At 43.7% G+C, this 21,473-nt stretch overlaps 1 protein-coding gene across 5 annotated transcripts in view; it reads left to right on the forward strand.

Annotated features, from left to right (window-relative positions):
• Positions 1-12,855: 12,855 nt before the first annotated feature.
• The window catches only part of RBM27 (RNA binding motif protein 27), an 84,830-nt gene continuing 76,212 nt past the window's right edge, over positions 12,856-21,473 (forward strand). For 4 of the 5 annotated variants that reach the window (XM_009449885.5, XM_009449886.5, XM_054684651.2 and 1 more), the window contains exon 1: positions 13,090-13,441. In XM_009449885.5, the coding sequence (XP_009448160.1) occupies positions 13,383-13,441 (59 nt within the window). In that variant the 5' untranslated portion in view covers positions 13,090-13,382. Of the gene's footprint in view, positions 13,442-21,473 lie in introns of all 5 variants that reach the window. The other variant, XM_527062.8, reaches the window with a different exon arrangement.

A 21,473-nucleotide genomic window follows, 5' to 3' on the forward strand; every position in this document is an offset into this window, starting at 1 on the left:
GGCTCACTGCAAGCTCCGCCTCTGGGGTTCACTCCATTCTCCTGCCTCAGCCTCCCCAGTAGCTGGGACTACAGGCGTCCGCCACCATGCCCGGCTAATTTTTTTGTATTTTTAGTAGAGACGGGGTTTCACTCTGTTAGCCAGGATGGTCTCAATTTCCTGACCTCGTGATCTGCCCACCTCGGCCTTCCAAAGTGCTGGGATTACAGGCGTGAGCCACCGCGCCCAGCTCGAAGGTAGGATTTTTTAGGACTTACAGGTTTAGCTGATGCTGGGGTCGCTCTGCATGCAACTTCAGACAAAGCTAATGGGTCAGCAGAGGTAGGCAGGGTCAGGGTGGTGGTTGCATTCACGGGCTTTGGAGTCAGGTGCCTGGGTTTGCGTTGATGCTGTGTCCCAGGCTAGCTCTATGGCTTTAGGCAAGTTCTTTCAACCCTCGGACCTCTGGGTTATCATGGGACCCACGAGATAATGATAATACCTACCTCTTATGCTTGCTATGAGAATAAAAGGAGCTCAGCCAAGATGATTAGCCCAGTGCCTAGAATGTGGGAAGTGTTCAGGAAATATTAAGCTGGAAGGAAGGAAGGAAGGAAGGAAGGAAGGAAGGAAGGAAGGAAGGAAGGAAGAGGAGAAAGGGAGGGAGGAAGAGAGGGAGGGAAGAAGGGAAAGGTTAAAACTACTGGAAGCCAGTTTGGTCAGTTAATTAATGAAAATTCTAAATCTGATTGACATGAGCTAGGAACAAGAACAAGTAGCCATGATAATTAGAGAAACTGCCTTTTTATTTAGATAAATGTAACCAAATTAAAGAAGTTGTACTTCTCTGGTGCCAAATTTTTAAGAAATCCCTGTTTTCTAGATTTCTTCTAAAGTGGTATATTCGTAACTCCCAGAAATTAAAAATCACTAACTCATGCTATACTACTTCAGACTTAGAACCCACAAGATTCAGCCTGCCATCTCATCAACATTCCACAGAGGATGGAAGGCTGTGTCATGGGCTCATATGGGAAACGTGACACCTGAATCATCAAAACACAGCTTGTGGTTTCTAAATAGCCAACCTACCCACCACTACTGTTAATGTCTCCACCATTAGCATCACCATTATGGAGCAGTCCAAAGGCTCTACAAGAGATGGAAGGAAAAAAGGAAAGAAGGGAAGGAGAAAGGGAAAGAGGGAGACAGGAAGGAAAAGGGGAAAAGAAGGAAGAAAAGAAGGGAGAAAAAGAAACAGGTAGGCTGGGTGCGGTGGCTCATACCTGTAATCCCAGCACTTTGGGAGGCCGAAGCAGGTGGATCACCTGAGGTCAGGAGTTCGAGACCTGCCTGGCCAACATGGTGAAACCCCGTCTCTACTAAAAATACAAAAATTAGCCAAGCATGGGAGCACACACCTGTAATCTCAGCTACTTGGGAGGCTGAGGCAGGAGAATCGCTTCAATCTGAGAGGTGGAGGTTGCAGTGAGCCGAGATCACGCCATTGCACTCCAGCCTGGGCAACAATAGCGAAACTCTGTCTAAAAATAAAATAAAATAAAATAAAGAAATAGGTAAAGACAGCCAATCATATATTATTGAGATTCCAACCTCACTGAGTTTTTTTAGAATTTATTTTTGTGCATTTCCAAAGTTTAAGATTCCTGCCTCTATTGTATCAATAAGATTAGACTGGTGTAAACTGTATGAACTGGAGAAACAACCACGGTCATACCCTTTTTTTTCCTAGTAATTGGTCAGATCCCTAATATCTTATTAGCCAGAAGTCTAGTATCTTCCTCTACATCCTATTCCATATAGAGTCTGAGACTGTGAATTCTGGAGTGGGATTGCCTGACTTTGAATCATGAACCCCGCCCCCATCCATAACTTGTTGTGTGACCTTGACCTGTCTGCACCTGTAGCATGGTGATAATCATGGTACTCATCTAGTAATCATCTCTAGTAAATAGATGATTATATTAGATTATCCATTAAATATTTATTAACCATCTTTTTTTTTTTTGAGACAGGGTCTCACTCTGTCACCTAGGATGGTATGCAGTGGGATGATCATGGCTCACTGCAGTCCTGACCTCCCAGCCTCAAGCAATTCTCCCACTTTAGCCTCCCAAGTAGCTAGGACTACAGGTGCACACTACCATGCCCAGCTTGTTTTTTAATGTTTTAGAGAAACAGGATCTCACTATGTTGCCCAGGCTGGTCTCAAACATCTGGTCTCAAGTGATCCTCCCACCTCAGCCTCTCAAAGTGCTGAGATTCCAGGTGTGAGCCATTGTGCCTGGCCAAGCCTCCATTATGTCCTAGGGATTTCTTTCTCAGTGCTACAGATAAAACTCAGCAAAGAAGCCCGGGCGCGGTGGCTCATGCCTGTAATCCCAGCACTTTGGGAGGCCGAGACGGGCAGATCACTGGAGGTCAGGAGTTCGAGACCAGCCTGGCCAACATGGTGAAACCCTGTCTCTACTAAAAATACAAAAATTAGCTGGGCATGGTGGTGCGTGCCTGTAATCCCAACTACTTGGGAGGCTGAGGCAGGAGAATCACTTGAACCCAGGAGGCGGAGGTTGCAGTGAGTACAGATTGCACCACTGTACTCCAGCCTGGACAACAGAGAGACTGTCTAAAACAAAACAAAACAAAACAAAACAGAAAAACAAACTTAACAAAGAACACAAAATTCCTGACCTCATGAAAATTTATATTCTAGATGGGGTGGGGCAGAGAGAGCACAAATAAATGAAAAAAACATTTTATATAGTGAGATATGCTATGAAGAAGATAAACCAGGATGATGCAATAGAGAGTAACTAGGGGAGGGAAGTGAGGTGATGGTTTAAGTTGGATGGTCAAGGCCATCCCAAAGAGGTGATACTTGAGTTGAGAAAAAAAAGTCAGCCACACAAAGATGTATGTAAAAGAGTTCCAGGCAGGAGAACTAGCAAGTGCAAAGGCACGAAGTGGGAAAGAGCCTAATTTTTTTGTTTGTTTTTGTTTTTTTGAGGCCGGGTCTCACTCTGCTACCCAGGCTGGGGTGCAATGGTGCACTCATGGCTCACTGCAGCCTCGATTTCCTGGTCTCAAGCAATCCTCTCGCCTCAGCCTCCCAAGTGAGCTTAAAATGTTTGAGAAATCAAATATACTTTTCTCCTCATACCTCTCTTTTCAAACATCCAGCATCCGCTTCTCACATTCTACTGGATAGCTTCTTCATTCACTGACAGCATAGAAGCAATTAATATACAACTTTCATGACTTCCTTTTACTACATCTACTATCACACCTCTATCCACTAATATGTGCTCTTTTTGTCACTTACAGTGAACAACAATTAGGGCTCCTATTAAGACCTATGCTCCATTGGTACATTAGACCCCATTGTCTTTTGCCCATTAAGAGCTTTTATTCCTCTAGTTTCTTATCTCACCTCTTGCATCATCAGATTTTTTCTCTCTAGATCATACTTGTCTGCATTCACACATATCTTCTAACCTAATGCAAGCAGACAAGCAAGCAAAACCAAACTGAACAAAATGCCAACAAACCCTATCCTTTGCCCTATCCCACAATACCCTTCCAGTACCGTCCAATACCTTCATTGCTCTACTCCCCTTTACAGTAAAGCTCTTTAGGAGAACTACCATGCTTTCTCTAATTCGTCTTCTCCATTTTTCTCCTCAACCTTTAATTTTATTTTATTTGTTTATTTTATTTATTTAAATCTTTTTGAGACAAGGTCTTATTCTGTAGCTTAGGCTGGAGTGCAGTGGCTACATCACTGCAGCCTCAAACTCCTGGGCTCAAGTGATCCTCCCACCTCAGCCTCCCAAGTAGCTGGGACTACAGGAGTGCACCATCTGGCTAATTTTGTTGTTTTTTGTATAGATGAGGGTCTCAATATGTTGCCCGGGCTGGTCTCAAACTCATCAACTCAAGCAATCCTCCTGCCTCGGCCTCCCAAAATGCTAGGATTACAGGTGTGAGCCACCATGCCCAGCCTCTCCTCAACCTTTTATTTATTTTTTTATTTTTATTTTTCTTAGAGGGAGTCTAGCTCTGTCACCCAGGCTGGAGTGCAGTGGCGTGATCTCAGCTCACTGCAACCTCCACTCCCCGGGTTCAAGTGATTCTCCTGCCTCAGCCTCCCGAGTAGCTGGGATTACAGGCATGTGCCACTATACCCAGCTAATTTTTGTATTTTTAGTAGAGATGGAGTTTCACCATATTGGCCAGGGTGGTCTCGAACTCCTGACCTTGTGATCCTCCTGCCTCAGCCACCCAAATTGCTGGGATTACAGGCATGAGCCACCGCACCCAGCCTTCCTCAACCTTTTACCTGCTGTACTCCATGGAATTGTCCAGATCATCAATGACCTCCATGCTGTCAAATCCGATGGCCAATTCTCTGTTCTCATCTTACTTGACCTATGAACTACATTTGACGTATTTGAAAACTCCTTTCTTGAAACATATTTCTTCTCTGTCTATTCTTTCCTGATTTATTGGCCATACCTCTTCAATTTACTTAATATTCCTCACCTTTTCTCTACTGGCCCTTCCTTTCTAGATGTACTCATATGCTAAGTGATCTTATCCAGGCTAATGGCTTTAAACACAATTTACATGCTGATGAGTCTCCAATTTTAACTACAGGCCCAACCCCTCTCATGAACTTCAGACTTAAGATCCAACTGCCTACTTGACATCTCCACTTGAATTTTTATATTAGTTATCTATTGCTGCCTAACAAATTACCCCAAAACTTAGTGGCTAAAAACATTAATAACCAGGGCCGGGCACGGTGGCTCACACCTGTAATCCCAGCACTTTGGGAGGCCAAGGTGGCTGAATCACCTGAGGTCAGGAGTTTGAGACCAGCCTGGCCAAGATGGTGAAATCCCGTCTCTACTAAAAATACAAAAATTAGCCAGGTGTGGTGGCATGCACGTGTACTCCCAGCTACTTGGGAGGCTAAGGCAGGAGAATCACTTGAACCCAGGAGGCAGTGGTTGCAGTGAGCCAAGATAGCGCCATTGTACTCCAGCCTGGGCAACAAGAGCAAAACTCTGTCTCAATAATAATAATAATAATAATAATAATAATAATAACCATTTTTTAAGAGACAGGTATCTCACTATGTTGCCCAGGCTGGACTCAAACTCCTGGGCTCAAGAAATCCTCCCACCTCAGCTTCACAAGTTGGTGGGACTACAGGCACATGCCACTGCGCCTGGCAGTATAACCATTTATTATCTCTTGCGTTTCTGTAGGTTAGAGGTTTTGGAGCAGTTTGGTTGGGTGGTTCTGGTTTATGAGTTTTCATGAGATTGTAGTCAGATGTTAGCTAGGAAAACATTTATCTGAAGCTTTGGCTGGGGCCGGAGGGTCTTCTTCCAACATGACTCCCTCACAAGGCTGAAAAGCTAGTCCTTGCTGTTGGAAAGAGGTCTCAGTTCCGCTCAGTGTGGGCCTCTCCACAGGATTTCTTGAGAGTCTTGCAATATGGCGACTGTCTTTCCCAGAACAAGAGATCCAAGTCAGAAGTTACAATCCCTAATCCAGTGTGAGAGGAAAGTACAAGTGAATGTGAATAATAAGAGGCAAAAATAATTGTGTGCCATCTTGAGACTGGCTACCACAATGTCTAAAAGCCATTTTGTACTTCTCATGTTCAAAACTGAATTCTGGATCTACCAGCTGTTTTCCGAATCTGTTCATCCCTCATTTTTCCCAATCTCAAGCCAGTGCTCAGACCATACACTTTGGTGTCATTCTTGATTCCTCTTTATCTTTCATATCCACAATCTATCAGCCAAACTTGTTGACTCCACTCTCAAAATATACCCAAAATCTAACTTCTCACTATAAGTCTAGTCCACACCATCATCATTGCTTGCTTGAATTAATGTTGTAGCCTCCTAACTAGTTTTCGTACCTCCTCTTTTGCCCCCTTCAGTCTGATACCCATAAAGCAGCCACAGTGATCCCATAAAAAAAAAACAAAAAACAGCAGATGAGATTATTTCATTACTCTATTTAAAACCTTCAGTATCTGGCCAGGCATGGTGGCTCACACCTGTAATCCCAGCACTTTGGGAGGCCGAGGCAGGCAGATCATGAGGTCAGGAGTTTGAGACCAGCCTGGCCAACATGGTGAAACCCTGTCTCTACTAAAAATACAAAAATTAGCTGAGAGTTGTGGTGCGCGCCTGTACTCCCAGCTACTTGGGAGGCTGAGGCAGGAGAATTGTTTGAACCCAGGAAGCGGAGGCTGCAGTGAGCCGAGATTGCGCCATTGCACTCCAGCTCAGGCGACAGGGTGAGACTATCTCAAAAAACAAAAAACAAAACCCTTCAGTGTCTTCTAATCTCAGAAGTAATTTTTTGTTGTTGTTGAGTCAAGATCTTGCTCTATCACCCAGGCTAGGCGTGGTGCAATCACAACTCACAGCAGCCTTGACTTCCCAGTCTGGAGTGATCCTTCTATTTCAGCCTCCTGAGTAGCTGGGACCACAGGCACACACCACCATGCCTGGTTAGTTTTTTCATTTTTTGTAGAGATGGGGTCTTGCTATGTTGCCCAGGCTGGTCTCAAACTCCTGGACTCAAGTGATTCTTCTGCCATGGCCTCCTAAAATACTGGGATTATAGATGTGAGCCGCCACACCTGGCATAGAAGTAAAATCTAAAGTCCTTACCGTGACATGGTCCTTCATGATCTGGCATCTAACTACCTCTTTCACTCATGTACCATCAGTTTCTTCCTGGTTCATTCTGCTCCAGCCCCATTGCCTCCTTCCTTTCCTCAAACGTGCCAAGTCAGCTCCTGCCTCAGGGTCTTTGCACTTCCCTGGAAAGCCTCTATCCGAGATATCTACATGGCTAACACCCACACTACCTTCAAGCCACTGCTCAGTCTTTTTACCTTCCCCGTCACTCTCTATCTCCTCATTTTGCCTTATTTTCCTTTTTAGAATGTATCCCACCTGATATATTATATTGTTATTTGTCATTATTATCTTGCTACTGAAATAGATCTCCAACAGAATGCCTATTTTCTTCATTGCTGTATCCCCAGGGCCTATAATAGTGTTCTACTTATGATAGATTTCAATCAATATTGCTTGAAGGTAAGGAAGGCTCAATGCAGGAACTGAAAGAGGCTAATTCATGTAAAGTTGCATGGCAGAGTGCCTGGCACACATGAGTATGAGTTATTTTTATTTGATATGTCTAAATCACAAGGGGCTTATTTAATCCAAAGAAGAGTGGACGGTTTTAAACATCAGAGTGGACTCTTCTAACATCAGAAGGATAACCAGATGGAATGGGAGTCTTGTCAGTCCACTACTGCTGTTTTGTATTCCCCCCTCCCCGCTGCCCAAGAAAACCCAACAGTCACTGCTGACATGGAGCTTTCCACATTTCTCCTGGATGCTTATATAATCTGCAAGGACGTCAGATCTGGGTCCCCACACAGATCCAGTGGGAACACATAAAGATCTTGGGAAATTGGGACAAGGACTATTTCCAGTAACCACACACCTAAAGATGCCATTCTCAACCTTTTCTCCCTGGTGACACTGCTCTTAACATGTGAAGCAATATTTTTGTCTTTTTTAAGAGACGGGGTCTGGCTCTGTCACTCAGGCTGAAGTGCAGTGGCACGATCTCAGCTCACAGCATCCACGACCTCCTGCCTTAAGTGATGCTTTCACCTCAGCCTCCTGAGTAGCTGGGACTACAGGCATTCGCCGCTACACCTGGCAAATTTTTAAATTTTTTGTAGAGACGGGGTCTCACTATCTTGCCCAGGTTGGTCTTGAACTCCTAGGCTCAAGAGATCCTCTTGCCTTAGCCTCCCAAAGTGCTGGGATTACAGGCTTGAGCCACTGTGGTCGTGTGAAGCAACTTTGTATTTATTTATTTATTTATTTGAGGCAGGTTCTTTCTCTGTCACCCAAGTGGCACAAACATGGCTCACTGCAGCTTTGACCTCCTGGGCTCAAGCAATTCTCCTGCCTCATTTTTTGTAGAGACAGGGTCTCACCATGTTGCCTAGGCTGGTCTTGAACTCCTGGGTGATCTTCCTACTCAGCCACCCAAATTGCTTGGATTATGGATGACCCACCATGCTTGGCTTGAAGCAACATTCTTTTTTTTTTTTTTTTTGCCCCGAAAGAGTCTTGCTCTGTTGTCCAGGCTGGAGTGCAGTGGTGTGATCTTGGCTCACTGCAACCTCTGCCTCCCAGGTTCAAGCAATTCTCCTGCTTCAGCCTCCCAGCTAGTGCCACCATGCCCGGCTAATTTTTGTATTTTTAGTAGAGACAGGGTTTCACCATGTTGGCCAGGCTGGTCTCAAACTCCTGATCTCATGTGATCTGCCTGCCTCAGCCTTGCAAAGTGCTGGGATTAAGACATGAGCCACCGTGCCCAGCCTTGAAGCAACTTTTTAAAAAATTGAGATACTTCTAGAGTCATATGCAGTTGTAAGATATAATGCAGAAAGAACCCTCACACACTCTTCCCAGTTTCCTCCAATGGCAGCATTTATTTTTTTGACACAAAGTCTTGCTTTGTTGCCCAGGCTGGTCTCAAACTCCTGGACTCAAGCAATCCTCCTACCTCAGCTTCCTGAGTAGCTGAGATCACAGGCACCTGCCATCACACCCAGTCAATGGTAACTTTTGGCAAAACTGTAGTATAATTTCAAGACCAGAATATTGACATTGATACATGTTTTGTGTTCATTTGCATGTGTGTGTGTCTCTGCATATAGGCCTTTAGAAGACACACACACACAGTCTTCAAAAAGTTTATGGAAAATGTGTATTATGAAAAAACTATGCATGGATTTCAAATGTTTTTAACGAAATAAACTCATACTAACTTGTTATAACATTTCTAAACAGGATCTAGTTTGAGGCCCTAAGAGGGATAAGACATCAGTTTGAAAAGGGCCTCTATTAGAGCAACATGAATTCTGCTAAAATTGAAGAAAGAACAAACATCAAATTTTTTGTGAAGCTTGGGTGGAATAATGGTAAATTATTCATGCTTTATGAAAACCTTATGGGGACAATGCCCCCAAATAAATCAGCAGTTTACAAATGGATAACTTGTTTTAAGAAGGGACAAGAGAGTGTAAAAGATGAAGCCCACAGCTGCAGATCATCCACATCAGTTTGCAAAAACAAAAAAATTAATCTTGTTTGTGCCCTAATGGAAGAGGACCAACAATTAACAGCAGAAACAGCAGCCAACACCATAGACATCTCAATTGGTTCCACTCACACAATTCTAACTGAAAATTAAAGTTGAGCAAACTTTCCACTTGATGGGTGCCAAAACTGCTGCAACCAGGTCAGCTGCAGACAAGAGTAGCTTTCATTGGAAATTTTGAAGTGAGATCACAATCCTGAAGCATTTCTTCAAAGAATTGTAACAGGAGATGAAACAGGGCTTTACGAGTACAATCCTGAAGACAAAACACAATCAAAACAATAGCTACCAAGAAAACAGCAATGGGCTAGTCAAAGCAAAAGCAGACTGGTCAGCAGCAGAGGTCATGGCAACAGTTTTTTTGGGATGCTCAAGGCATTTTGCTCGAGGGCTAAAGAACGATAACATATGCTTATTATGAGAGTGTTTTGAGAAAATTAGCTGAAGCTTCAGCAGAACAACATCTGTGAAAGTTTCACCAGAGATTCCTTCTCCATCTTGGCAATGCTCCTGCTCATTACTCTAATAGCCGGGCGCGGTGGCTCACGGCTGTAATCCCAGCACTTTGGGAGGCCGAGGAGGGTGGATCATGAGGTCAGGAGATGGAGACCATCCCGGCTAAAAAGGTGAAACCCCGTCTCTACTAAAAATACAAAAAATTAGCTGGGCATGGTGGTGGGTGCCTGTAGTCCCAGCTACTGGGGAGGCTGAGGCAGGAGAATGGCGTGAACCTGGGAGGCGGAGTTTGCAGTGAGCCGACGTTGCACCGCTGCACTCCAACCTGGGTGACAGAGCAAGACTGTCTCAAAAAAAAAAAAAAAAACTCATCAAACAAGGGCAATTTTGCAAAGGTTTTGATGGGAAATCATTAGGCAGCTACCCTGCAGTCCTAATTTGGCTCCTTCTGCCTTCTTTTTGTTTCCTAATGTTTAAAAAATATGTAAAGGGCCCCATTTTTCTTCAGTTCATAATGTAAAAAAGACTGCATTGACATGGCTAAATTCCCAGGACTCTCAGTTCTTCAGGGATGAACTAAATGCCCAGTATCATTTGTGTGGTATCACTTGTATGTTCTCAATGTGCCTGGAACTTGATAAAGCTTATGTTGAGAAATAAAGTTTGTGGTTTTAATTTTTCTTTTAATTGCACTTTTCCATGAACTTTTTGAGGTCCCTTCTGTGCATATGTATGTAAGTTTGGTTCTATTTTTCTTTTTTTACCCAGCCATCAACTTGACATCATAGGTAAGTTTAGTTCTATTCAGTTTACCACCCTGTAGTTCCTGTATCCACCATCACAGTCAAAAATCAAAACAGTTCCAACACCAAAAGTGTCCCTCATGTTGTACTTTTATAACCACACCCACTCTCCCTTGGTTGGGAAGGGGTCTGAGTTGTCTCAGTTCCTCTCAACGTGGGCCTCTCCACAGGGCTGCTAGAATGTCTTGAAACATGATGACTAGCTTTCGCCTGAACAAGAGATCCAAGGTGGGAGCTAGGTTTTGTTTTGTTTTGTTTTTTGTTCTTGTTGTTGTTTTTTGGCAGAGTCTCACTCTGTCACCCAGGCTGGAGTGCAGTGGCTTGATCTCAGTTTACTGCAACCTCTGCTTCGCAGGTTAAAGCAATTCTCGTGCCTCAGTCTCTCAAGTAGCTGAGATTACAGGCATGTGCCACCACACCCAGCTAACTTCTGTAGCTGTTCGAAGTGAAGGGAAAATGTGGATAAACTTTAAAAAAGGAGGAGGAAGAGGAGAGAGAAAAGAAGAGGCAAGAGTTGCAAGTGAGAAAGCTCTTGGCTTGCTGTCAGAACCTCTGGATGCTACTTCTACTCCATAGAGGTGTAATTCTGGGTAAACCACTTGCCTCTCTGGACCTTTTCTTTCATTTGCAAAGTTATGAGGAGGGGGTTAGTGAGGGAGGTTCATTACATTATTTTTAAGTGCACCTCTGCTTTTACTACTTTATGTAAGGGGTTTACAAACTGTGGCCAGCAAGCTAAACCCTGCTGGCATCTGCTTTGTACACCTGTGAGGTTACAATGGCCTTTACATTTTTATTTGTATTAATTAATTAATTAGAGACGGAGTCTTGCTCTGTTGCCCAGGTTGGAGGGCAGTGATACCATCTCAGCTCACTGCAACCTCCGCCTCCCCAGTTCAATCGATTCTCCTGCCTCAGTGTCTGGAGTAGCTGGGATTACAGGCGTGTGCCACCACGGCCAGCAAATTTTTTTTTTTTATTTTGAGACAGAGTCTTGCTCTGTCGCCGAGGCTGGAGTGCAGTGGCATGATCTCGGCTCACTGCAGCCTCCGCCTCCTGGGCTCAAGTGATTCTCCTGCCTCAGTCTCCTGAGTAGCTGGGACTACAGACACGCGCCACCACGCCCAGCTAATTTTTGTATTTTTAGTAGAGACGAGGTTTCACCATGTTGGCCAGGCTGGTCTCGATCTCCTGACCTCATGATCCGCCCACCTCGGCCTCCCAAAGCGCTGGGATTACAGGCATGAGCCACTGCACCTGGCCCACGCCCGTCCCATGCCCGGTTAATTTTTGTATCTTTAGTAGAGACGGGGTTTCACCATGTTGGCCAAGCTTGTCTGGAACTCCTGACCTCAGGTGATCCACCCATCTGGGCCTCCCAAAGTGCTGGGATTACAGGCATGAGTCACCGTGCCAGCCCCCCCTTTTTTTTTTGAGATGGAGTTTCTTTGGCTCTTGTCACGATCTTGGCTCACTGCAACCTCTGCCTCCTGGGTTCAAGCGATTCCCCTGCCTCAGTCTCCCGAGTACCTGGGTTACAGGCGTGCACCACCATGCCTGGCAAATTTTGTATTTTTAGTAGAGACTGGTTTCACCATGTTGGTCAGGCTGCTCTGGAACTCCTGACCTCAGGTGATCCACCCGCCTTGGCCTCCCAAAATGCTGGGATTACAGGTGTGAGGCACCGCGCCCAGCCTGGCCTACATTTTTAAATGGAGGAAAAAATGAAAAGATAATATTTCATGGTATGTGAAAATTACATAAATTTAAAATTTTATATAATTTTAATAAATGTTTGTAATACAGCCACAATCATTCCATTTACATATTGTCCCTGGTTAATTTTAAGCCAAGACATTGTATGATGAGTAGTTGCCATAGATACCTCAAGGTTCACAAAACCAACTAGAAAGTAAGTTGACTATTTCAGTAGTTTCTAATTTGTCTTAAAAATTTTTTTGTAATCCTTCTTTGCTGATTAAAATTCTCCCTGCCCGTCCCCCAACCACTGAATTTTAGATATACAATGAAAAGATAATTAAAAACAAACTATTGGAGTCATTTTTCTTCCTAAATAAAGCAACATTTATTAATAATACTAGCAAAATTGAAATGGCCTCAGCCTTTTACATCCGTGCGCCACGTTTTAAAAATGACGATTACTGGATTCCAAGGCATGGTTGTCAGAAACATTCTGCGTAATTAAAGCAGAGCAGCAGAAAATACAAACGTGAGTGCCAATCAACATGAGTGTGTAAAGAAAAAAAGTAAAATTTTGCATTCTGTGCAATGTGTCGAACGTGAACGTATTGCACGTTGTGTTGCAGATTTACTACAGCTGAGTCATTTCGGGACACGAGTGTGTGTTTCCAAGAAAAACGAGAGGAAGGAACCAGGCTGAGGGGCTCGCCGGGTTCCCCCAGGCACTCCCAGCAGCAGACACCGGTATTCCGCGGCGGGCGGCGGCGTGCTCAAAAAAAGGCGCCGCTGCCCCTTTAAGAGGCAAAGCACCTTTTCCAAGATACCATCTTGCACCAGGAGTTCACTTAAGCTCTCCACCTACCTTGCTATATCTCTCCTCCCTGACTGGGTACGGCCTGCCGGCGGGGCGAGCGAGCCTTTTCATTGGTCTTGCCCTCAGGGCTCCCTCTCTCTTACTGGTTCTCAGGCCTGCCACTCGGCACTGTCTCCCGCCCACCTCAGCCTTCGGGCTAGGTTGAGTGAGGGCTCTTGGGTTAGTTCCTGTTAGGCCCCGGCCGGAGGAGTAGGTTGAAGTCTCCTAAGATGCCCGGTGGGCTGAGGCACCGGGAGCTGTGAAGGGAACGTGAGGAGGCGGCGTAGTGGAGACCCACGGCAGGCCTGAAGAAGAGCGGCGGCCGAGCCCGCCTTCCCTGCACCATGCTCATAGAGGATGTGGATGCCCTCAAGTCCTGGCTGGCCAAGTTACTGGAGCCGATGTGAGTGAGCCGGGCTGGGCCGGGGCCGGCGAACGTGGGCGTTGGGGGCTCGCGGGGGCGTGGGGGAGGGGAGGTGGCGTGGGGGGCGGCGCTGAGGGGCCGCGGCCGGGAGGTCCCGGCGACGCCTTCCCTGTAGTACTATCACCATTGTGGTGGGGGTGAGGGTGGGAGAGGAGCGCTGGGGACGGAGAGGCGCCGTGAATATGGGGACTGGGGGGGCAGGCAAGGACAGCGAGGGCTTTTCAAACGCAAATATCGGGGTGCTGGAAGGGGTAGCAGGGGCCGTGAGGGAATTTAAAACATTGCTGTTTGAGAACTGAGAGAGAGGTAACGGGGCTCTTGAGGGATTTTTAAAATGTGAATATTGAGATGTCGAAGGGAATAGCAGAATATCAAGGGTTTGATAAACGTTATTATTCCGGGACTGAAAGGTCTAGAAGCAAAATATCGAGGGCATTTTCGAAATATGAGGGCAGAAGCGGATAGCAGGGACATTGAAACTGTATAGCGATTATTGGTGAGTTCTGAGGGATCAAGAATATTGAAGGATTTGAAAAATACTGTGGAGTAGATGAAAAGGATGTGTGGGCGTTGAAGGGTTTTAGAAATTATTGGGGAGGTGATAAGTGTGATAGCAAGGATATTAAGGGATTTTAAAGTATTATTGAGGACTTGATAGTGCTAGGGGAACTGATGACTTTTAGATACATAGAGGTTGGAAAAAAGAGGTTTCTCTAAGTTTAGTTGAGGGTTGAAAGGGCTACACTGGTATGCAGCATTAATTGGTGGAGGAGTATACCTAACAATATATAGGGATTTTTAGATACAGGTGGTGTTGGAGGAATAAAAGGAGCGGTAGAAAGAATAAGAGATTTGTAAATATTCTTGTGCGATTGAGAGGACAGTTTTGTAAATGTTTTTGTAAGATTGAGAGGACACCTGAAGATAATTGGGGTGTAGTATGAGGGACCGAAAAGAATGAGAGACCTGTCTTTTAAAAATATTTTGGGTGGTGGTAGTAGAAATGTTATTGGGAGGCTTGAAAGAGGTAACAGAGGTATCAACATTTTGTTTTATAACCTTTTTTTTTTGAAAGAATGTCTCGCTGTGTCTCCCAGGCTGGAGTGCAGTGGCTCGATTTCGGCTCACTGCAACCTCCGCCTCCCGGGTTCAAGCGATTCTCCTGCCTCAGCCTCCCGAGTAGCTGGGACTACCGGCGCGCGCCACCACGCCCAGCTAATTTTTTGTATTTTTAATAGAGATGGGGTTTCGCCATGTTGGCCAGGCTGGTCTCGAACTCCTGACTTCAGGTGATCCGCTCGCCTTGGCCTCCCAAAGTGCTGGGATTACAGGCGTGCGCCACTGGACCCGGCCATGTTTGATAACCATTTTAAAGGGTAGAGTTGTGGAGTGCTTATTTGGGGGAATGGGGTATGGCTAGTTACTGGAAGGGAAAGAATCATGTTTTGCCTCCTCCTTGCTTCTGCTTTATTATTCTCTTATTGAAGGTTAGAGCTTTCTGCTTGAAAGAAAGGGGTAGAAGAAGAGATGGGCAGGCTTTGATTCATTAGGTCAGATTGCATTAGTGGAAAATTTGAGTGTTTTTCGGAGGTGAAAATAGGGAGTAGTTTGGGAGGTGCGGAGGCATGGTAAAGGATCTTCTGGGGGACAGTGTGAAGCTACTTCCCTGTTGATCTCTTTCAGTGAAAATGACTTCTGAACACACTTGAAGGTTTTGTAGAAGAATATAGGTCTCTTGAATAGGGGTTTTTTAACTCCTACAATAAAGTTTTGGGCACAAAGATGGAAATGGTTTGTGGTGAAGGTGGGAAATAAGATGGATATAATGAAATTGACCATACATGGGAAAAGGTTGAAAAAAGAAAAATATCTGTATGTTTAAAGTATTCTTCATGTGGCTGGGCACGGTGGTTCACGCCTGTAATCCCAACACTTTGGGGGGCCTAGGCGGGCGGATCATGAGGTCAGGAGTTCGAGACCAGCCTGGCCAATATGGTGAAACCCCGTCTCTACTGAAAATATAAAAATTAACCGGCTGTGGTGGGGCGTGCCTGTAGTCCCAACTACTCGGGAGGCTGAGGCAGAAGAATCGCTTGAATCCCAGGAGGTGTAGGTTTCAGTGAGCCTAGATCAGGCCACTGCACTCCAGCCTGGGCAACAGAGCCAGACTCCATCTCAACAAAATAAAAATAAAAAAAGTGTTATTCATGTTATTTAAGATTAAAAAAGAAAAAATACATCTCTTTATTTTGTATTTCTGCTGCTCTGATGCCTTTAGAAAAAACAACCTACTTTCCAGACAAGTTTAGTTTTGTTGGTAGATATCCTTTTAGGAAGAATTAAACATACATTTTATGTCTTGGATAGAAGGTAACAACTTTTAGCCTTATAGTTACTTGCTTTTTCTTTTTTTTAAAGCTCCCTAAGATGTTTTACTCTGAGTAGTGCTTTTCGTTTTTTGGTTTTTTTTTTTTCCCCTTAATGTTGAAGGTTAGTCTGGGTGCGAGCTTCTTCTTGCTTAGGCTTTTTTTTTTTCCTTCTTTTTTTTAAAGCTACTTAGACTCATAAGTATGATCATTCTGTAATTTTCATGAGTAAAAATTATCTTTCAAAATGATTACTTGAGTTTAGTTTCTCCTTTTGAGTTATATATTCAACTTAAAGTTCACATGCTTTTTTTTTTTTAATTTTGTTGCTCATTTAGGGTAAAAAAAAGGCTAAAATACTTTATTTATTTGTTTGTTTATTTATTTATTGAGATGGAGTTTCGCTCTTGTTGTCCAGGCTGGAATGTGGTGGTGCAATCTCAGGTCACTGAAACCTCTGCCTCCTGGGTTCAAGCGATTCTCCTGCCCCAGCATCACGAGTAGCTGGGATTACAGGCACTTGCCACCATGCCCGGCTAATTTTTTGTATTTTTAGTAGAGACGGGGGTTTCACTGTGTTGGCCAGGTTGGTCTCCAGTTCTTGACCTCAGGTGATCCACCCACCTCGGCCTCCCAAAGTGCTGGGATTACAGGCATAAGCCTTTGTGCCTGGTCTAGAATACTTATTTTTAACTCACCTAAGTAACAGTTTTGAATGGAGATATTAATAATAAAAAAGTAAATGCAGATACCACATATATTTTTATTCTTAGTATGTCATCATGGGAGATTATTTTTTGTTTGTTTAGATATCCTAAAATGTAATAAATGATATGCTAAAGTGGGTTGTGTTTGTAAATTTACTTTTTTGCATATTCCAGATTCAAGAAAATTTTCATGGCAGATTGGCATGTTGCTACAACATAGCATTTCAGAGCAGTTGCTAGGCTTTGAGATAGTATAGTTGCACCGGCTAGGTTGGAATCAAACTATGACTGTGCACATGATTTTCTTTCTTTTTCTTTCTTTTTTTGAGATGGAATCTCTCACTGTTGCCCAGGCTGGAGTACAGTGGCACTCACTGCAACCTCCGCCTCCTGGGTTCAAGCGATTCTCTGGCTTTAGCCTCCCGAGTAGCTGGGATTACAGGTGCCCGCCACTACGCCCAGCTAATTTTTGTATTTTTAGTAGAGATGGAGTTTCACCATGTTGGTCAGGCTGGTCTCGAACCCCTGACCTCGTGATCCACCTGCCTCGGCCTCCCAAAGTGCTGGGATTACAGGCGTGAGCCACTGCGCCCGGCCAACAGGAGGTATTTCTAAACCAATCTAGTTTACAGTTGATTATTCCCTATGGACAAGTTAGGAATGTCATGGGCTATTAGAGCTTATCTGTTACCTTCCATTCCCTTTGTAGGTGGTGAACATGTCTGTTACTTTTATTAGAGGAAGGACAGGAGGGAGACAGGAAGAAATGACTCCTTAACTGGCTGGAATAAACTAGTACCACCATTTTTGTTGGCAATGCAGTAAAAGGGAGGGAAACCAATATCTCAGTCGAGAAGTTTGTCTCTTTCCCTACAGCTGCATGAATAGACTAGACTCAGTTCTTGTTTGGGGACTTCATCTTTCCTCAGTTTCAAAATATCCCGGATATCCTAGTCATAGAGACTGTAGGGATTATGCACAATTTAGAGATGTCATGGTTTCTTTCTGTCAGAAATAACTGCTCATTGTAAGAATGTGAACCCCTTTAAAGTAAGGTTCTGCTAAATTCAGGAGATAAGTGCATCACTAAAGAAATTTCTGCAAGTTTAAAAAAAGATCAGGCAAGCATTTTTCAGTAACCTGCATTTCTATCAAAACATGTTGTATTTAATGGGGAATGTTTTATTTATATTATATAAAATGTATAAATATGTATTATTCACTGCTTCTTGTTTGGCTTAGTGTAAAACTTTCTCTTGGTGTATGTTTTAAAAAGCATGGTGGGGTTTGTAAACTCTGGACAATTTGTCTGTCTTACTTTAATAGACATTGTTGTGTGAATCGGCATTTAATTTCTAGTTCCGTATCTATCCCTAATTCACTGTGTGACTTAGGATAAATTGTCTAACCTTTTTCTATTAAACAGAACTAAATTTTATTTGCCTTTTACCTACGTCACCAAGTCTGTTATGAGTATTAATGATGTAGACTTTGAGTGGTTTGTGTACCTCTGAATCATTCTGTAAATGTAAACAACATTTTATGGTTTTTGGAATATGAAAATACATGAAACTTTCTGCAAAAGTATTTTGCTTATTAATGTTAAACACCACTGCCACTTAAAAAATAATAATCAGTCTATTACAAGACACACTAGAGTCTCATTGGAGGTCCTATAGGTAGGAACAGGAATTGCTAGTCAAAGTCATAGACTTGATGTGCAGTTTTTGTGAGTTCTGGCCATATCAGTGTCTTTTAGAGTGCCCTAGGAGATTGAATATGTTATCAGCTTGGAGAGTGATAGAAAAGGCAGCAATAAGGTTAATAGACTAAGTTTATTTTATTGGTTCATATTTATGGGTTCAGTGATCATGATGCATATACTTTGGTTGAACTCTAGAGTTTACATGTTGCTGTATGTTGGCAGTCCTTATCAAATTGAACTCTGGATAGTAATCTCTGCAGTTGCCCAAATGGGAGGAAAAATAATTATCTAGCAATTTTTAGAGCTGACCACCTGGTAAATAAACTACCAGGGTTAAATAAGTATTTTGGAGGTATATTCTTAAGTTTGGGAAGTACTGGTAATTTTCGAAGTGTACTTAGTTGCTTCAGAGAATTAGTGTGTCTCTAAAGTGCTGTGGGACTTAAGGATACCATTCACTATTTCATAGAAAAGAACTTTGGCCAGAAGACTTCTTGGCAAGTTTTAGTCTACTAACTTAAGAACATATTTGTTCTTATGTCCTTTGGTCTGCCTTTTAAAGATGTCTGACTTCATCCTTCCTGGCCCAATAACTATAGGCTAAAGCCAGAAGTTGCTTTTTTAGCCCTATGTTTCTTGCCACTGTCTTCTCTTATCCTCTTACAATGTTGCAACTTACTTCCTTATTAATCTCTTTTTATACAATGTATTATTTTGTACTGTAATTATTTGTTTTCGTATCCACCTCTTGGCCATGGGGGTGCAGGGCAAGGTCTGTTTTGTTTAAAGTAATTCCATTACCAAGCAATATGCTTGGCACTTAGTAAACACTCAGTATATGTTTAAATGAATGAACATTCTCATACGTATATACAGGTAATTGACAATTAGAAAAGTAAGAATTTTTTAGTAGTCTAATTTTGTGCGTGTATTTAGCTAGTGGCTACTATACTAGGAGCTATGGTCCAAATATCCAAATGGTATTTGCAACTGATGAATGTATGTATATATTTTCCTCCCAAATAAATCTAGGGTTATTTCTTCCACATGATATTCATTCATGAAAGCCCCTAATTACTTAAGGGGAAGATGAAAGTACTATGGTCTGAATGTTGGTGTCCCCTCAAAATTCATGTTGGACATCTCAAAAAAAAAAAAGGTGAAAGGAGCCTGCTTGTTACCATGAGAGGACACAGAAGGTACCATCTGTGAAGAATGGGCCCTCACTAGACTCCAAGTGTGCTGATGCTTTAATCTTGAACTTCCCAGCCTGCAGAACTGTGAGCAATACATTTCTGTTTATAGCCGGGCACGGTGGCTCACGCCTGTAATCCCAGCACTTTGGGAGGCTGAGGCGGGCAGATCACGAGGTTGGGAGATCGAGACCATCCTGGCTAACACGGTGAAACCCCGTTTCTACTAAAAATATAAAAAATTAGCCGGGTGTGGTGGCGGGCGCTTGTAGTCCCAGCTACTCAGGTGGCTGAGGCAGGAGAATGACGTGAACCTGGGAGGCGGAGGTTGCAGTGAGCCGAGGTTGCAGTGAGCCGAGATTGCGCCACCGCACTCCAGCCTGGGCGGCAGAGCGAGACTCCGTCTCAAAAAAAAAAAAAGAAAAATTCTGTTTATAAATTGCCTAGTTGGCTGGGCATTGTGGGCTCATGCTTGTCAATCCCAGCACTTTGGGAGGCTGAGGTGGGTGGATCACTTGAGTCCAGGAGTTTGAGACCAGCCTGGACAATGGGGCGAAACTCTGCCTCTACAAAAAAATAAAAAAAATAGCCTTAGTCAGGCATGGTGGTTCACACCTGTCGTCCTACCTACTTGAGAGGCTGAGGTGGGAGGATCACTTGAGCCTGGGAGGTTGAGGCTGCAGTGAGCTATGATCAAGCCACTGTACTGCAGCCTGGGCAACAGAATGAGACCCTGTCTCAAAAAATAAATAAATACTAAATTGCCTAGTCTAAGGTATTTTGTTATAGTAGCCCAAACAGACTAAGAGAGAAAGTTTTCATTTGAAAAGAAGTAGAAGTACCAATATATGTGTATCTTTAATAAATATTAACAAATGTGAAAGTCAACTCCATTTTTACTTACTTTGTCCAGTATGGTCTTATCTTTTTTTTTTTTTTTTTTTTTTTTTACTTTGAGAGGAGTTTCGCTCTTGTTGCCGAGGCTGGAGTGCAATGGCATGATCTCGGCTCACCACAACCTCCGCCTCCCGGGTTCAAGCTATTATCCTGCCTCAGCCTCCTGAGTAGCTGGGATCACAGGCATGTGCCACCACACCTGGCTAATTTTGTATTTTTGGTAGAGACAGGGTTGCTCCATGTTGGTCAGGCTGGTCTCGAACTCCTGACCTCAGGTAATCCGCCCCTGGGATTACAGGTGTGAGCCGCCAGGCCTGGCCCAGTATGGTCTTACCAAAGGGATAATCTGAACACAGATCTCAGAGTCAGACTTTTTTAAAAACTCACTTTCATTCTTTTAAAATAAAAATAAGCGTATTATTGCATTATGACAGTATAGAAAGTAGAGAAAAGAAAATTATTAGTATTTATTTTCTGTTTCTCTTATGTGTATGAATTTTTATATAGCTACAGTCAGACTCATTGTAAAATTCTGATTTCTTTGACATTACATCAGAAGCATTTTTCACATTTATATATTGCTTTTATAACCATCACTTTGGTTTTTTTGGTTGTTATTGTTCCCCCCACCCCGGAGATGGAGTCTTGCTCTGTCACCCAGGCTGGAGTGCAGTGGCGCAATCTCGACTCACTGCAGCCTCCGCCTCCCGCGTTCAAGTGATTCTCCTGTGTCAGCCTCCCAAGTAACTGGGATTACAGGCACGCGCCACCACGCCTGGCTAATTTTTGTATTCTTAGTAGAGATGGGCTTTCACCATGTTGGCCAGGCTGGTCTTGAACTCTTGACCTTGTGATCCACCTGCCTCGGCCTCCCAAAGTGCTGGGATTACAGGCGTGAGCCACCCCGCCTGGCCCTTGTTTTTTATTAAGACAGGGTTTTGCTCTGTCACCCAGGCTGGAGTGCAGTGGCATGGTCATAGCTCGCTGTAGCCTCAACCTTCCAGGATCAGACAATCCTCCCACTTCAGCCTCCTGAGTAGCTGGGACTATAGGTGCATGCCACCACACCAGGCTAATTATTTTATTTTATTTTTTTAGAGATGGAGGTCTCACTATGTTGCCCAGACTGGTCTTGAACTCCTG

This window comes from Pan troglodytes, chromosome 4, assembly GCF_028858775.2.
Source record: "Pan troglodytes isolate AG18354 chromosome 4, NHGRI_mPanTro3-v2.0_pri, whole genome shotgun sequence".
NCBI classification, from domain to species: Eukaryota; Metazoa; Chordata; class Mammalia; order Primates; family Hominidae; genus Pan; species Pan troglodytes.